This window comes from Carcharhinus amblyrhynchos, chromosome 12, assembly GCF_965287045.1.
Source record: "Carcharhinus amblyrhynchos chromosome 12, sCarAmb.v2.hapA, whole genome shotgun sequence".
In the NCBI taxonomy this organism is placed as follows: domain Eukaryota; kingdom Metazoa; phylum Chordata; class Chondrichthyes; order Carcharhiniformes; family Carcharhinidae; genus Carcharhinus; species Carcharhinus amblyrhynchos.
In genome coordinates this window covers 41,409,182-41,427,686 of record NC_137335.1, presented here as the reverse complement: position 1 = coordinate 41,427,686, position 18,505 = coordinate 41,409,182, and the positions used below count along the sequence as shown (strand labels likewise).

Sequence of the window (18,505 nt, the reverse complement as noted above, 5' to 3'; positions counted from 1 at the left end):
AAGTGAAAAAGATACTCAGTAGAGAGCACACCTCTGCCACGCTCAGTTAACTCAGCATTATTACAGCTGCACAGCTTTTCCTCAAGATATTTACCTGCCTGGTTGATGCTCTTAACTACAAAGCTGAACAAATAGATCTCTAAGAGATTCCAGCTCACTGTGGTGGCTTCAGGTCAATCCACACCTAACGATCTGCTCTGAAAACTCTTTTTAGCTGTGAAAAACTTCATCCACAGCAGCTGAGATAATCCATAACAATCTAAAACAGACAACATTCTAAATAAAACAACCTACAACATTCTTAAAAAAATGAATTCACTCTATGTCCAAATATTAACAGATCCTCTTTTTTAAAAAAACTGGATCTGGATCTTTGCCAAAACTTAATCAGTTCTTAGGCCACACAATGTTTATTGAATATTGTTGAAATCCATTTATTAATTTTTTTGAGATATATTGTTTACAAATAGACCAATGAACAGGAAGGAAAACATTACCTAGTAACACACTATAATCCAATTTCTCCATAACATTTTATCCTCATGTACACCACCACACTCTTCCAGAGAAAATCAGTCTTTTTTGATACTAAAGTATAAAGAATTAATATAGATGGTGAATAGCACCGATACTTAAGGGATTGCACTTTTGATCTTCTGCCAATCTGAATAGCTACCCTTGATCCCTACTCTCTTCCTGTCTTGCAGCTAGTTAGCTATTCATTCTGTTCATTGTCCAGTGACCTTCACGCTCTGAGCTTATTCATTTGTTTATGTATTATCTTATTGAAGGCCATTTGGTAATCTAAAGAAATTATATCTATTGCATTAATCTTATCTACTCTCTCTGTTCCCATGTGAAAACTGAAGAATTTGGTAAAGCAAGGTTTTGCTTCTTGAAATTCGCCAACCATTCAGTACTACATTTTTGGATTCAGGGAGACGAACTTACAAAACAATTCTAACTGCCGAACGAGCATGAAAATGGGAGAGAATCACACCGAAGTGAGGATTTCCCCGATGCAGAATACCGTCCCCCTTTGGAGCTCCCCACGCCTGCCTCCCCATCAAGGGAGCGCCCCTTCAGGCTCCGCCCCTCAGCATTGCCTGGTGGACAGTGCCAGGCTGGCACTGTCCAAGGGGCACTGCGCATCCCTGCCCGACCCCCGGCAAGGCCATGTCTGGTCTCTGTTGATGGGAATTAGACAATTGCGTCCAAGATTCACTAATAATATTCAAATCAGGTCATGAATATTTAAATCAGCCTTGCACCCTTCTGCCAGTGGAATGTTTTTGCCTCTTGCCCCATCTCACCATGCCACTCCCTAGCTGTTCTCTATTTTCTCCATTAGTTAGGATTTCATTATTTTTCCTATTCCATTATTCACTCATAAGTTGAATGTTCGAAAATTCTCTTGGCATATTTTATACAGGTATAAAAATGCATGAATACAAACAATCACGACCAGAGTCTTCATTCTCTGAGTCAAATTATCTTCTGAATTTAAAGTTTTTAAAACATAATTATAACATTTTGACTCTTGTCTTCTGTCATCTGATTTATCTCCCTGTAAATACAGCGGTAAAATTTAGTATCTCTGCCATTTTGTTATCACTTTTGTGATTTTATCTTTTCTGTCCTTAATGGCCCTATTTCCATCCTGACATTCCTTTTTATGTGCCTGTGGCTATTTTCTTTTCCGTTGCTTATTAATGTAATTTGATAATTCCTCTTTGCATTCCTAATTTTTTTGACTTCTTCTCTAATGTCTTTGCATTTTCTTTTATCAGGCTCACTCTTGATATTCATATCTCTTGTTTCTTTCATTTTCATTACTCTCATTTTTCCCATACGTTTTAATTCATATCTGATATCTTAGTGTCCCTCAAAACCAGCTTTTCTCCAATCTATTATCCTGGTCTCTGCCATGTTTACACTCTTTTCAATTTTAAGTATTTGGCCATTTTGGCCATTTTGCCTCGATAATCTCCTCCTTTTATTTTTCTTACTCTTCTGATTCATTCTCCAACACTCAATTCAACAGCAAATCCTCCCTTTGTTGGCCTACTTAAACGCTGGATTAGAAAGGAATGCCAGATATGTTGTTGGAACTGCATTCCCTCATCTCTATACCTAATCCATAAGACCAATTCAGGGTAGTTGAAATCCCCTATAATTGTTATTATATGATTTTTTTAGATAATTTCCTTAATTTGTATGTCTTCCTCCATTTCCATTCCACTACTTGGTAGTGTTACACCTGTTAGTGTTACTGATCCTTTATTAGCTTGCACCTCTATTTACATGGACTGTATTTTTGTCTTCTTAACGACTGTCACCTTTTGTTCAAACAGCTATAAAATCTTAAGTATAGCCATGTCATCTTTGTCCCTCTGTATCTCTGCCAAATACATTATACCTGCAATGTTTAACTTCCAGTCCTGACTTTTCAGCAGCTACATCTCAGTGATTGTTATTAATAAGGTTAGTGTGATACACAAGCTTTACAGATAGGTTGATACAGCTGCATGGCAGAAAAAAGAATGACAGGAAAAATGCACAGTAAGACCAATACACTGTGTCCATATGCAAGAAATTAATTACAAATGCGAGTGCTACCACCATTAGGTGTTAAACATGGAAGTGACTTAAGCTCTGATGTTCTTGTGCCTGTATGAAAGCATCAATGAGGCCATGTGAGACAATGCATAACTTTGTAATGGTATGTAACACAGACTAATATACAGAATAAAATGAAGATGAGGAAAGAATGATGACGAAACAATTAAGTTTGACAAGTTCTGGAATTCAGAACTATTGAGGTCTGGAAGGCTGGCATATATTCGCAGAAGGACTAACTTCAAGAAAATAAGGCAATTGATTAATCAAATTGATCAGCAGGGTACATCCATTTCAGTGGCAGATAAATAAATTTTAAAAGGCGTTATTCGTAGCATATTAAAAAAATCAATGCCGGGGACCAATAACTGTAGACTAAACATGCATGACTGTAAATGGGTGAAAAAGAATCTATAGAAAAAAGAACAACAATGGGCTCTGCAAATCATGTAGGGCAAATGGCAAGAATCCATTGGACCAAATGTTGGAACTTGGAGAAACAGGATAAAAGGGTTGTCGAATTGGCAGCTGGACACCAGGTCATGGCCTGACCTGGTGGCCTGGTGTGGTCTCTGGCCTGGGTTGGCCTTGCTGCTGATGGCAATGTCCGTCAGTCTGGTGCCCTCAAACCCTCCCAGCACCCTGTGTCCCCTGGCAACCTGACATCATCAGTGTCATGCACCAAATTAATTGGCTGCTGACTGATACTACATCAGTGGTCAAGGTTCACCCATGCCCCCCGCAGTGTCACCAATGGCATCCGACACAGCTGTACTCTCCCTTCGCATGATACCTTCCACACCCCCAGTGCAGTAATGTGGTCGCTAGTGTCCAGCGCAGACCAGCCCCCACCAAATGGCTGGTCTCCCAGATATGGGCCTTGATACCACAGCCTTGGTGACATGTGGCAGACTGACTGGGCTTAGTGCTCTGGTACTCATGTACAACATAAAGGTGGTTGGGGGAAGATTCTCATTGAGGAACCCTTGCAGTATGAAATCACATGCACTCACCACTTGGTGCAAACTGGCTTCCAGAGTTGGTATGTAGTTCAGACAGATAATAGGGAAGCACCCTCCTAACTGCTATGCAACAGGTGCCCACTGTAACGATCGCTGCAGAGTTCATGCAGTGTGAGGAGCTGAGGACTGTTTGCCCAGACCCCACCTCACCAGCACCACGGCAGTGGTTGACCCATCCTCTTGCACCCTGGAGATAGGTGCACAGCAGTACTCAACTCCTCGATTGAACCACCCTATATTGGGCCAGTACTGATTTGTGTCCATGCAACATTTGGCCACAGAGAAGGGCATACTCCTTTTTTTTGGGGGGGGGGGCGCACGAGAAGAGTGGGTCACATGGACTTGCTAATGAGATTGAAATGCAGTCAATCTCTTACTAATCAGTGTCCTTTTTTGCATGAACCAGATCGCACCATTAAAAAAAGGCCAGGAGAATCGCAAACTATTTGGCACCAGTGTGAAATTAACTTTTAGGACTGTACACTATTCCTGGGACCATCATGATCGGCCAACAACATGGCAAGGTCGGAGATTCGCCCTGCCCACAGAATAACAGTTGTAGGTTTAAAATTACAAAGAAATATTCACAGAAAAGGTTCTAATAAAAAAGTTGCAAATGTAGCTGAAATAGTGCACTTACTGGCTGATATTCTGAATGATTACTCATGTATTCACATAGGAGATCAAATGCAAAATAGCCCCTCTAAATTGCAATATGTTAGAGAGAATTAGTGATTTTAAAGTTTTGGACAGACTAAGCAGGCAAAAAACACAATTTTTTGCAGATAGTTGGTACTCAAGATTTTTAAGAGATTAGGATGAAGACTGAAGGCAATTATGAAGGAATCATTGCGGGTACCAGAGGAGTTACCACAATAACATATTTGAAAGGAAGTAGAAGTTAAAACAGCGCCAGGTAGAATTAAAACAACTGATAAAGTATAACTAAGTTGGAGAAAGGGGGTTGTTCGTTATGAGATGGTCACCAATGAGAAAGCTAAATACAATAGAGAGATGAAGAAATGCAAAAATGTTCAGCAAATCAGTAATTTTAGAGCACAAATTTATGGCAGAGTAAGATACAAGGGCTGTCAGAAAACAAGAAGTTTTTGGGAGATGAGTGGAGAATATCAATACTGAAAATGAAGCTATCAAAAGTAAGACTGGATCTATATGATAGTAAGAAGGAAGATTTCAAGTTTCAGATCATGGATGGGAAGCAATAGCCACTCATCTCTGCTGGAGAAAATCTAAAGCTTGGGCTGGTAACCCTGAACATGCCAAGCGAGAAAGGGCAGAAAAAGAACACAGAGATAAGAAAGCAGAAGATCTAGAACAAGAAACAAAGTAGGCCCCAGAAAGAGGGAGACAATATTCAAGTAAAACACAAGATAGTTGCAGACCACGTTAGGACAATGAAACGCACAAGCTGAAGGTAAATGTCTCAGTTCTAAAGGAAAATGTTCATATCAGAGCAGAACTGGAAAATTTGAAAGGCAAGATTCCAGCTGAGTATAATAAAACCACATGATAAACTGAAGTCCTGAATGAAGCAAGCTATGTGATATTGGAACAAACAGATTTCAGAAACAACACAAAGAATGACCCACAATTCCACTGGTGACAACTCAAAGCACGAGTTGGAACAACTCGACCAGGTGTACAGGCGTGACCTCAGGCATATATGCTCAACATGCAAAGCTTCTCTTTCACTACAATCTGCTGGTCAGGATGAGATCTTTCCAGCTGTACACAACACAGAACTACCAGGAATCCCAGAGGTCCCAAAGAAAGTTAAACAGTCACCAAGGCAGCAAGGGTCACAGAAACAGCACTGTCCGGAAAAGGAACTACACTCAGATATGCAGCTAATGGCAACGCGCATATGATCCATTCAGGACCTTCATAGTTTAAAGAGGGTGTGTGCAATGCATGTGCAATAACTGACTAGCAGAACAAACCGTTGGTAATACATGAGAATAGTTGATGTATGGTGATTAGATTGATTAGATTGAGAATTCACATTCATGCAGAACTGTGCATGCAAATGAATCTTCTGTTCAGTATGAAAAGGAGGATGTTTAGATTTATAAATGTAACCAGTCTAAATGAGACATCTTGCTTTCTGCAGTCATGTAACTATGTCACAAGGCTGCCACTGGAGATAGGCATCTAAAGGCAGTTCCATAAAGACTCTGAATGCAAACTGAAGAAATACAGCTGTCCTCATACATGAAATAACAACCAAATCATCTGCTTTTGTGATGTTGAGGGATAAGCATTTAACCAGAACATCAAGAAAAACCCCCACACTCTTCTTCGAACAGTGCCCTGGGATGTTTTATATCTACCTTCCTAACAGCATTGACTGGCCTCTGTTTAATTGCACCTCCAAAAGATGTTACTTCCTACCACTGTGGTACAGAAGGAATACTGCACTGTAGTGTCAGTGTAGACTTTGCAATCAAGGGTGGAACTTTCCATTTTGCAAACCAAGTATGACATTGAATGGGATAGTTGGCAAGTTTCCTGCTGATCAATGGGACAGGTTCTAATGCACAATCTTCTGTTTAAAAGCTGATTAATTATATACTGGCGAGCTATTCCTTGAATGACATGGTGGAATGGCCACTGATTCCATAAGACCATAAGACATTGGAGCAGAGTTAGGCCACCCAGCCCATTGAGTCTGCTCCGCCATTCAATCATGACTGATTTTTTTTCTCATTCTCCTGTCTTTTCTGCATAATCCCTGATCCCCTTATTAATCAAGAATCTATCTATCTCTAAGACACTCAATGACCTGGCCTCCATAGCCTTCTGCAGCAAAGAGTTGCAAAGAATTCCACAGATTCGTCACCCCCTGGTTGAAGAAATTCCTCCTCATCCCTGTTTTAAAGGATCGTCCCTTCAGCCTGAGGTTGTGCCCTCTGGTTCTAATTTTTCCTACTAGTGGAAACATCCTCTCCATGTCCACTCCAGACAGGCCTCGCAGTATCCTACAAGCAGATTCATCTATCCGCTGTTACCTCATGAGGTAAAAATTCCTACCACCATATTTTAAGCTGCACCCAAATGCAAATTCACACATTGTAGGCCAATTGTCTGATGTGGCTGAATGATGTCCTCCAGGAGCAGCAGTCCCTCAGCACTTTGATTTAACCATGACTCCCTGGTGAATCTCCTCCAGGCCATGCACAAATGCCAAGATGTCCTATTCCCAAGGCATACAAACAGGAGGGTGACCAGCCTGACCTCACCAGCCTAGGAGGAGATTGCCAAAGTCTATGCTTGGGCACAAAGAAATGCGCTGCACAGAATCTTAGAATGCCCGCAGTGCAGAGACATCATTCGGCCCATTGAGCCTGCACCAACAACAATCCTAGGCTCTATCCCTGTAGCCCCTGCTAATTTCCCTGACACTAAGGGGAAATTTAGCATTGCCAATCAACCTAACTTGCACATTTTTGGACAGCGAGAAGAAACCAGACCATCCGGAGGAAACCCACACAGACAGTTGCCCAAGGCTGGAATTGAACCATGGCCCTGGCTCTATGAAGCAGCAGTGCTGACCACTGTGCCATGCTGCCCCAAACATCCCTGTAGCGCAGGAAAGTTACAATGTAACTATGGTAGTCAGCTGACCAGCTAGACCCAGGAATTGGGGGAAGCATTTGTGGCCCAGAGCATGGCCCAAGCGGTTGTGTAACGAAGGATCTTATTAAACCTTTGCTTTGAGTTTACTTCATTAAGTTTTTTTTTGTTTATTATCGCTTGCCACTGGAGGATTCTTACTACCGGATGAACAGAAAGGGGGTAAATGATCTAATACACTCCGCCAGGGTAAGTCAATCTTCTCAAATAAAAACAGAAAATGCTGGATAAACTCAGCAGTTCCAGCAGCATATGTGGAGGCAGAAACAGAGTTAATGTTTTGAGTCCAATAGACTCTTCTTCAGAGCTGAAGAAAGGGAGAAATGTGATGGATTTTATACTATATAAAAGGAGGTGGAGCAAAATGAAAGGTGTGAGCAAGGAGAGAATGCACAAAGATGTTTATGGCACAAGACAATTGAAGTGTTAATTGTAGTATTGAGGACTACAGAAATTGTTGGTAGTGGCATAAAGGTAAGAACGTGTTAATAGGAGAACAAAGGTCAGTGCTCAGTGAAAGCAAAACTAAACAACATGTGACAGATGCCCCTGCTAGGGCAGCCAGGGAGGGAGAGGTTGGGGGGAGCGTGGTGAGGTTTACAGAATCAGTCAGGGATAACCTTAGAATAAAAATGTTCTTAGTTCATTCCTTAAATTTTTTAAAGTTTATTTGTTAGTGTCACAAGTATGTTTACATTAACACGGCAATGAAGTTACTGTGAAAATCTCCTAGTCATCACACTCCAGCGGCTGTTCAGGTACACTGAGGGAGAATTTAGCATGACCAATGCGCCTAACCAGCACGTCTTTCAGACTGTGGGAGGAAACTGAAGCACCCAGAGGAAACTCATGCAGACACATGAAAACGTGCAGACTCTGCACAGACAGTGACCCAAGCTGAGAATAAAACCCGAGTCCCTGGCACTGTGAGGCAGCAGTGCTAATCACAGTGCCACCGTAAAACATTTTGCATACAAATGATTTAACATAGTTAAGGAAGTTCAGATAAACAAAAGCAGCAAAATACTAACTACAATTATTTCATTTGTACAAAAATTACAGCAATTTCTATAGTGCAGTTTCTGCATAATGTCTCCCCAACTTTATTATTTGGCACAAAAACTGCTCTTTCCTGAAACTTGAGATCCTGTTTGAAAAATATACTGGATTGCTAGTTCTTTTGGATTGGTGATATCAGTTTTTCTTTATCCATATGGGAAAAGAACTTGTGTTCTTATATACTGCTTATAGTTTTAGTTTCATAATAATGATATAATGAGAATCTATTTATAAAGATTGACACTGTTTATACATATCCTATGTACAAATGCATACTTCATGATAATGACATAAGATGGAGTCGGGTATAACTATTGTGTTAGAACAAAGGAACATACAAACAGAAATGTAGGGACTAATTAGTAAAGGTTAAGCAATGAAAGCTAGAGAAGCCATTTGAGAAGATGAAGTTGAGAATCTTACACATGGAGCGACGGTAGAGCGCCTTCATTTTGTCTTTATCCTTCGGTCTGTTCCTCATAAAAGGCAGCCTTTTCAGTGCAGCCACTTTTATGGTAGAGTGTGTGATATAAAGGAGATTGGTAAATGAAAACAGAAGGAGGGAAAACAGATGGAAGTTAAATGCTGAAACTAGAGACAGAAACAAACATGCTGCAGTTTCAGCCGATTATTCTATGCTTATGACTCCTATACAAATGTTACAATGTTTCTATTGAATGAAACTGTTTCTATAATGTGTGTTTGTCATGAGTCTTTATTGATTCATACTAAACATCTACAACATAAATGATTAAGATCCAAAGACAATGTTTTCATCAAAGTTTAACATTGAGTTTATCAAAACTACTAAAAATGCACATATTCCTTCACAAGCCTTTAAGGAGCAACAAACGTATAACCACCAGCTTGCGATTAAATTTCTAACAAGTCCCTGAATTTTTTTTTGACTCAACACTAAGTAGGCTCAATATTCTTTTTACAACTCATACATTTTTTGCTTTTCATCCAAGTATATTTACATTTGAAACAAAAACAGGGAAAGCTGGAAAAACTCAGCAGGTCTGGCAGCATCTGTAGTTTCCAGTCTGCACAACCCATTTTCAGAAGTGAAGAGGGAAAAACCTCCTGAATCTTGGCTAAGGAAAAAAAGCAGATAGATCAGAAGTCCATTATCGGAATAGATGTGACGGAGATGGAGAAGTTGGGACAATGAAATCCTCATAGAAAGCAGGGCGTGAAGAGCTGTAGTCAAGGTAGCTGTGGGAATTGGTGGGCTTATAATGAATGTTGGTAGTCCATCTATCACCAGAAATGGAGACAAAGAAGTCATGGAAGAGAATTGTCAGAGATGGACCATGTGAAGGTGGATGGAGATGGAAATTTGATGCTAAATCAATACATTTTTCCAGGTGCAGACGGGAGTATGAAGCATCACCAATTTAATCACTGATGAAATGGAAAAAGAATTGCGACAGCAGGACTGAGTAGGACTGGAACAAGAAATTCCAGTTATTTGTAGGAAGCAAGACAAGTTGAAGGAGAAATTGTTGAATGACGGAACAAGTTCAGCCAGGCAGAAAAGAGCTCCAACGAATCACTGTTCCATCTTTTCCACTTCCTCTTGTATATAATCACAGTCTTCCTTCTCTTTAGTTCTGAAGAAGGGTCATGTGGACTTGAAACATTAACTAAGTTTTCTCTTCCTGTAGATGCTGTCAGATTTGCTGAGTTTTTCGAACTTTCTCTGTTTTGTTTCAGATTCCAGCATCTGCCGTATTTTAGTGTTTTAATATTTACATTTAGTGTTACTGCAAAGCAAACTGAAGTTTAATGTACTCACTGCTACTCTTCTTAGCTGTCTGACCATCTTCAAGAGAGTTAGAACCCACGGAAGAGCTATCTTGACTATCCTGATGAGGCAGTTGAAGGAATCCATCGCTTGATTCTGACCTGGTTGGGGTACTTGTCAGAGATTTAATGCGTTCTCTGTTTCCTTCCTTTTTGTGTTTTATTAACTTTTTCATTTTTATTGCAATCCAATTCCCTCGTCTAGAAAAAAGGAACAAATTTCTTCAACAGTTGCTATACACTGATGTTGAAAAATAGAACTGTCTCTTCACATTATGACCCGTGTTTTTCTAATATTTTTCAACTTAAGTATATACCTAATTAGAAGAGCAGTGATCAAAATATTATCATAAGTACGAAGTGCAATTTGGTAATTTTTATACGTATGGTTAAAATGTACTTTAATGAAATGAGAATCAATTGAAACTACACATTTCTACAATGGACTATTTCACTTACTTTCAATAAATTTTGTTCATACCTTCGAGGGGGTGAAGGTTCATAGAATTTATACTGATCCATAATCTTCTCTTCTAGTTTCTCCTTCTGTCGTCGAAGTTCATTCAATTTATCACTTTGGGTTAAGAGAGCAAGCTAAAATGATCATGCGTTTTAATTATTTTTTCACAAAGATTCAAAGCAAGTTCTTTTGATGTGTTCAAAAGACTTCACTTGTTTCTCTTTTCCATACCAGTGCTGTAGCCATATTCATCTTGATCACCAATCAACACCCTTCGCCCTTGAGATATAAAAAGTTATGCTCATTTCAAATTTGGCATTCTAGTGCTTGCCCTGATGATTGCAGGATGAAAAGCTTCATGTCTCACTTTTCCAAAATATTCAAGTTCTGTACTACATATAAAATTAATTCTATTGCCCTGCTCCAGCACAGCACTGTAGCTTCTTCTGGTTCAAATATTCATCTTATTTTACCCTTAAAAAGAGGCAATGATCTCCGCTTCAACCATTTCCTGTGGCAAATCTTTCCATTCTCCAATACTTTCCATAAGTTCTGTCTAGAGGGCTCCTCAATCCTCAAGATGATTTCAACGCTATGGTGCCCTCTGCTTTGTCAATGATTCTATTGACCAATGATCATATTAAACAACATTTGCTCTATTTATAAGTATCTGAAGCTTCAAGTGATTTAATGAACATTTTAGTAGGTAATCGAGACATAAGGAAATTATGGATTGCATAAACATATTGAAGACAACAGGAATCTGTCTTATTTTTCATTCCTGTTGACAAGATAATGGAATAATGTATCCCTTCCAGTGTGCCAAGGGGACAGTGGCTTTAATTATCACATTGAAAGTAATGTCTCTTTCTACTTACATATACTGTCTTTGCTCCACATGGAACAGATCCTTACTTTCCATGCTCTGTTCCAACAATGACTTGTTGTGCAGCATTAATGTTTGGATCTGGTCTAGCAAGTGTCGGTTTTCTTCTTCAAGATTCCCTTTTAATTGACTCAGGAGCTGCACGAAAACCAAAATACACTGTAATACATTTGAAAATTATCGGACAAAATATTTTTATACGTACCCCTTCAACATATGAAAAGGCTAAAAAAAAGACTGTATTTTTGACTTTAAAAACCTCCCAATTATAAAGTGACAAATGGTTAAACAAGAGATGATGTGGATGTGCCGGCGTTGGACTGGGGTAAACACAGTAAAAAGTCTGACAACACCAGGTTTTAGTCCAACCGATTTATTTGATAGTAAACTCACAAGCTTTTGAGGGAACTCCCTCTTAGTCAGGTGAATGGAGAGTTCTGGCCTCGGACAGAGCATATAAAGCACAGACAGTTTAGAGATTACTGATTAGAGTAAACAAGAGATACCATCTGAATTCTTGTCTGTAGCTTAAAAACTGATCATGGAAAAGTAAAATTTGGCTGTTATTTTACGTTTCAAGTCTACATCAATTCCTCCACTGAAATGATCAATTTCATCATTGTAATTTTACTGAAATGCATTTTACAAGTGTGGGACAAAAAAAATGACCAGAGTACCTTTTTTTCCGGGGAGGGTGGTGGGGAAGAATTGTTGTGAGCAGACTTCAACGAAAATATTTAATGATTTTCCTTGGTGGCTTGAACAGGCAAATTAACAGGCATTTAAGTTAGGGAAAACTGTTGTACTTAATTGTTCTCAGATACCTGAAAATAAGATAATTTGTTTTCTGAGTCCTCTAAAGATATCATAGTGTCTCACCTTGTGGGAGAGTGTGGCAAAATTAAATATCATCAAAGCTTAGAAAGTGCTTCTCTGTCAAAATTTGACTGGCAATTTATCGTCATTTTCCACTTTCAGAAACTTTGGGCATTACCAGTGACTCAACAATAGCACTCTCGTCTGAGTCTAAAAGTCATGGGCTCACAGACTTGAGCACATAATCCTGGACAACTTCTGTGTAGTTCTGAGGAATTAGAAGTGCTTACCTTTTAGCTAAGACATTAAACCATAGATCCAATTGCCCCCTCTGGTGGATATAAAAATCTTACTACCTTTGGAAAACAAACTGTCAAATTCTCCTGACCAATGCCTATACAACATTGGTTGGGTGCGGAACACACGTAAGGAAATGGCTAACAGCTAGAAGTTGTTGGTCAGTGTTGGAACTAATAATAAAAGTGAAAGGATTGAGGTCCAACAAACAAAAGTTTCAGGAGCAGAGGAGGAGGTAAAAGCGAAAACCTTTAAGTTAATAATATCTGGATTATTCTCAGTGCCATCTGATAAAGAATATGGCAGCGGTAACACCCAGCAGTGAGATAAATTAGGAAGAGTTGAAGAAAAATTAGTTTTTACAGGAAGGGCTTCAAATTCCTGGGGCACTGGAATCAGTCCTGAGGTAGACGGGGGCCTGTTCAAGATGGGAGGGTTACACCTCAATAGGGCTGAAATCAATGTCCTTGTGGGAAATGGAGCATTAAAGTGCACAGAGGACTGGGATTGAAAAACAGCACTAAGGAGTAGTTCCAAAATAGGAGAATCAGACATGGGAAATGTGAGGCAGATTAGGATCAATTTAGAGCCCCTGTGGATGAATACCCAAAGTATGGTGGGTAAGAGTGATGATTTGCAGGTACAAGTAGCCATATGGGATTACAATATAGTGGCTGGTTTAAACAAAGGGAGGAATAGGAACTTAACAGACTACAATATGTTCTAAAAAACAGGGTTAAAAAAAAGGGCTGACGGGAGGCTTGATCTAAGTAACAACATCAGAACGGAATTATGTACTTGTGGGTTCAAAGAAAAAAATCTACTTGTTAGAATTAGGGAACAATGTTAAGCTATTTAAGGCTGCTAGATGTTTACTGAAGGAAATCAAATAATGGAAAGGAGATAGAGAAGTCAATTTGCAAGTGAAATGCACAAAGATGCCTGAACACTAGAATACTGATAATCAGAGATTAAAAACATAAGAACATAAGAAATAGGAGCAGGAGTAGGCCATCTGGCCCTTCGAGCCTGCCCCGCCATTCAATCAGATCATGGCTGATCTGTCATGCCTCAGTTCCACATTCCCGCCCTCTCCCCATAACCCTTAATCCCCTCTCTTATCAAAAACCCATCAACCCGTGTCTTAAAAATATTTAGCGAGGTAGCCTCCACCACTTTAACGGGCAGAGAAGTCCAGAGATTCACCACCCTTTGAGTGAAGAAATTCTTCCTCAACTCTGTTCTAAACCGCCCCCCCTTTATCTTGAGACTGTGCCCCCTAGTCCTACTGTCCTTTCTGAGCGGGAAGAGTCTCTCCACCTCTATCCTATCCATCCCATTCATCATCTTATACGTCTCAATGAGATCTCCCCTCATTCTTCTAAACTCTAACGAGTACAAGCCTAGTTTATTCAGCCTCTCCTCATAGCTCAACCCCCTCAACTCCGGCATCAGCCTAGTAAACCTCCTCTGCACTCCCTCCAAGGCCAAAATATCCTTGCGTAAGTACGGTGCCCGAAACTGCACACAGTACTCCAGCTGCGGCCTCACCAATGCCCTATATAGCCGCAGCAAGACCTCCCTACTTTTATATTCAATCCCCCTCGCTATGAAGGCCAGCATCCCATTCGCCTTCCTGACCACCTGCTGCACCTGCAAGCTGGGTTTTTGCGACTCATGCACAAGGACCCCGAGGTCCCTCTGCACTGTCGCCTGCTGCAGTTTTTCTCCACGTAAGTAATAATCCTTCCTACCATTATTCCTACCAAAGTGGACCACCTCGCACTTGCCAACATTAAATTCCATTTGCCAGTTCCTGGCCCATTCGCCCAGCCTATCTAGATTCTTCTGTAGACTGTCCACACCCTCCGCGCAATTTGCCATTCCACCAATCTTGGTGTCAACAGCAAATTTTGACACCATACACTCGGTTCCCTCCTCCAGATCATCTACATAAATGGTAAACAGCTGAGGCCCCAGCACCGAACCCTGGGACACTCCACTGGTCACCAACCGCCAATCCGAATAGCACCCATTGACCCCCACTCTCTGCCTCCTATTTGACAACCAGTCCTCTATCCACGCTAACACCCTACCCCCAACTCCATGTCCCCTGATCTTCTGTAATAACCTCTTGTGAGGTACCTTGTCAAACGCCTTCTGAAAATCAAGAAAGACCACATCCACCGGCTCTCCTCTATCCACCGCCCTAGACACATCCTCATAGAACTCCAGTAAATTTGTCAGACACGACTTCCCCTTAACGAAACCGTGCTGCATCTGCTCTATCAAGCAATTCCCCTCAAGATGCCTCGCTATTTCCTCCTTGATGACGGATTCTAACATTTTACCTACAACAGACGTTAAACTAACAGGCCTATAATTCCCCGCCTTTTGCCTGGCACCCTTCTTAAACAACGGCGTAACATTAGCCGCTTTCCAATCTTCTGGCACTTCCCCAGAATCCAGCGACGTCTGGAAAATAACCACCAAGGCATCCGCTATCACCTCCGCCATTTTTTTCAGAACCCTTGGATGCATTCCATCTGGTCCTGGGGACTTGTCCACAATCAGCCCCTCCAGTCTGTCGAGCACCGCCTCTCTAGTAACAGTAATGTCATTGAGACCCTCCAGTCCTACCACCTTTCCATCTCTAACACCCGGCAAATTATTCACGTCCTCCTCCGTGAAGAAAAAACATTGTTGAGGTCCCACCGAGACCTCAAACATTCTACTATAGATGGAAAAATAAGAATAATGGACAAAGAAGGGAAGGAATTACGAAATGTTCAAAAGAGGGCTTCTTTAAAATCAATATGTTGCCTCCTCAGCAAGGAAAGATTTTGTACATTTTCTAATCCAGAGGAATTAAATAAAGCAAGACACGCATATTTCAGTTAAAGAGCGTTTAGGAAACAGTGCTTACAATATTATTAGATTCAAAGTGGATATATAAAAATACAAAGAAAAATCAAATATTTAAAATTTGTTTTAAACATGTAATAGGAGAGGAGTTAATTTCAGTGAGTTGAAAAGGGGTGTGGCCCAGATGGATGGGAATCAAAGTTTGGCAGGTAATACAGTAAATAAGCAACAGGAATCTTTCAAAGACTTTACATGTCCAGAACAGTCAAAGGATGGATGTCCTAAGTTAGAGCTCCCAGTTTGACTAAACATATAGGGTATGATCATATGATCTCGCCTCATCCATCGTTTAGCATGGTGAAATGGTAAGGTAACACGTGAAGCAAAATTTCAGAAAAGCGCTCAGTTTTTACACCAGTTCTAACTTTACCAGCCACTTTTTCTGGGCCTGCACAGCTTTGTGCCCAAAGTAGCAAGGCACTATTTGCACGCATTTCAACATAATAGTGAGTGCGTCATGCAATCATTCCCCTTCACTTATGTTAATCACCTCGTTGGTCAGAAGTCACATATGTGAGAATTACCGCTGCAGTATATAAGTGAGCTTCAGGCGCAGCAATGATGAAAGTGAATGAGGAGGTAAGTACTACTGAGCACCAACCTCCAGGGTGTAGAGGGGTGTCACAGTCATGGCCATGGTGCATGGTATTTGAATGGATGCACTGACCTGGAGGGAGCTTGTTAGTCTGGGGGTTCTGCAATCTGAAAACTTATTAAAGAAGGTTCATTGCTGTTAAAACCATTGGCTGTGGCCTTTTCATGCTTGTAGCTCAATTATAAGGGCAATGAGAGGAAACACCGATTCTTCTCTGGGCTGCCTCCAAGTTGTTGCTGGCCTCAAGACTCGGCTGGGGTGTGGTCCCATGCTGGTGAAAATGGTGTTGATGTATGAAAATGTCCCCCGAGTGTGGTATTAATTGGCATATCTCCTCCATAGCAGACTGTGATTCCCTTGGCAGACCACCACTGGGGAGACGCAAGTGGGGACAGGACAGCATCAGGGAGCATCCTGAAGGGGTTTTCGGTTTATTTCCTGGCATCCTCTGACCTTTATACACACCAGCAGTATAAAGCAAGAAGCATAAATTATCCACAGAAAATGAAATAAAGCTTGGGAAATACAATTGGGATTCACAGATAAAGATAAAAGCAGACAGGAAAAGATCTTTTAGGTCTTCAGCATTAACACTAATCTGGTGAGGGATGACAGTCTCAACATTTAAAAAAATTAATTAAATGTAGGGCTTTAGTAGTTGTTACTTGCCATGCAATTAAAAATTCACTTGGTCCTGAATGCACCATCCCTAACTTGTTCTGCTGACTTTAGTGTAGAACTAGCGAGTAAGTAACCACTGAAACTATTTCATTCAGTGAGGACTGCAAAAGCAAATCTTTCGATAAGAGATATCACTCATAGCAACTTCCAGATAGCTAAACTCTGTTTCAAACACTTTCATGGGATGTGAGTGGAGTTAGCAAAGCAAATTTGTTGCTCATCCCTATTTGCTCTTTAGAAGGTGGTGATACGAGCATATAAATTAGGAGTAGGCCATTCAGCCCCTTGAGCCTGCACTGCCATTCATCAAGATCATAGCTGATCTATTAGTGTTTCAAAATCCATATTCTCATCTACCTCCATTAACCAAATATTTTGTTTCTCTTCCTTCTTCCACATTTCTGGGTCAAGGATGCTGGTAAGCACAAGGGCAAGCGAATATAAAAAAAATGCAACTTTCTACTGGCAAATTAAACAAGTAGGGTCCAGGCAGCAGTGCCCAAGTACCTTGTCGGGGGAAGTTGAACAGGAGCTACAGGGCTCACACACAGCAAGTGAGAACGAAGCCCAGCTACTAACACAGCAGGGGGTTTAAATCCTGGAACTTTGTTTAATTCCTCCAACTATCAAATACTACATAGGTCGCCCAAACATGTGAGGAAAATTGTGGGTCACCTTGGGCCGTAAGCTCTGATGATGGGTGTCTTCTCCCGGATGGTGTCAATGTTCTTGGATGTTGTTGGGGCTGCACGTATCTAAGCAAATCACTCCTGGCTTGTACCTTGTAGATTGTGGACAGGCTTTGGGAAGTCAGGAGGTGAGTCACTCACCACAAGATTTTGAGCCTCTGATCTGCTCTTGTAGCCACAGTATTTCTTTGGCAAGTCAATTCAGCTTCTGGCCACTGGTGAACAGTTTGTTAATAGTGGGAGTTTCAGTGATGGTAATGCCATTGAATGTTAAGGGGTGGTGGTTAGCTTCTCTCTTGTTGGAGATGGTCAATGCCTGGTGCAAATTTTACTCATCACTTGACAGTCCAAGCCTAGATATTGTTCAATATCCTAGCTATTGTTGCATTTGGACATGGACTGCTTCAATATCTGAGGAGTCATGAATAGTGCTGAATGGTGAACATCCCCTCTTATGACCTTATGATGAAAGGTCATTGATGAAGCAGCTGAAGATGTTTGGACCTAGGACATTACCCTGAGGAACTCCTGAAATAATGTCCTGGAACTGAGATGATTGACCTCCATTGACCACAACCATCTTCCATTGTGCCAACTTTGAGTTCAACCAGTGCAGGATTTCACCAAATGGATTCCGCATCCTGATCTCCAGAACCAAGGTCATCATTAACTATTGCACCAATACTATTCTTGATCAACAGTGCTACTTCATGCTCCCCTCTCCCACCCACCCACCTTTGTCCAGCTTCCTGTTCTTCTTGAATTTTATATATGCCTCAATATTCAAGGCCTAATCCTTGCCATCCTGCTGCCACCTCTACATAACGTCTATCAGTTCATACCAATTTACCTTAATGTGCACTACTTAATTTAATGTTATGAATGCTACACCCATTCAGATACAGAGCCTATAGTTTTGTTTGTGATCTTTTTAACATCTAGTCTTGACTACTGGTGTATTCTTAGGTTTTTTTTGTCTCTGATGTTTCCTGC

General features: G+C 40.8%; 1 protein-coding gene across 17 annotated transcripts in view; it reads right to left on the bottom strand.

Annotated features, from left to right (window-relative positions):
• Positions 1-18,505, bottom strand: part of ccdc88ab (coiled-coil and HOOK domain protein 88ab) — a 244,703-nt gene that overhangs the window by 32,154 nt on the left and 194,044 nt on the right. For 16 of the 17 annotated variants that reach the window (XM_080200420.1, XM_080200417.1, XM_080200421.1 and 13 more), the window contains 4 exons: positions 11,502-11,647; positions 10,645-10,737; positions 10,156-10,364; positions 8,778-8,861 (listed from right to left, as the gene is read on the bottom strand). In XM_080200420.1, coding sequence (XP_080056546.1) covers positions 8,778-8,861; positions 10,156-10,364; positions 10,645-10,737; positions 11,502-11,647 — 532 coding nt within the window. The remainder of the gene's footprint in view (positions 1-8,777; positions 8,862-10,155; positions 10,365-10,644; positions 10,738-11,501; positions 11,648-18,505) is intronic. The other variant, XM_080200413.1, reaches the window with a different exon arrangement.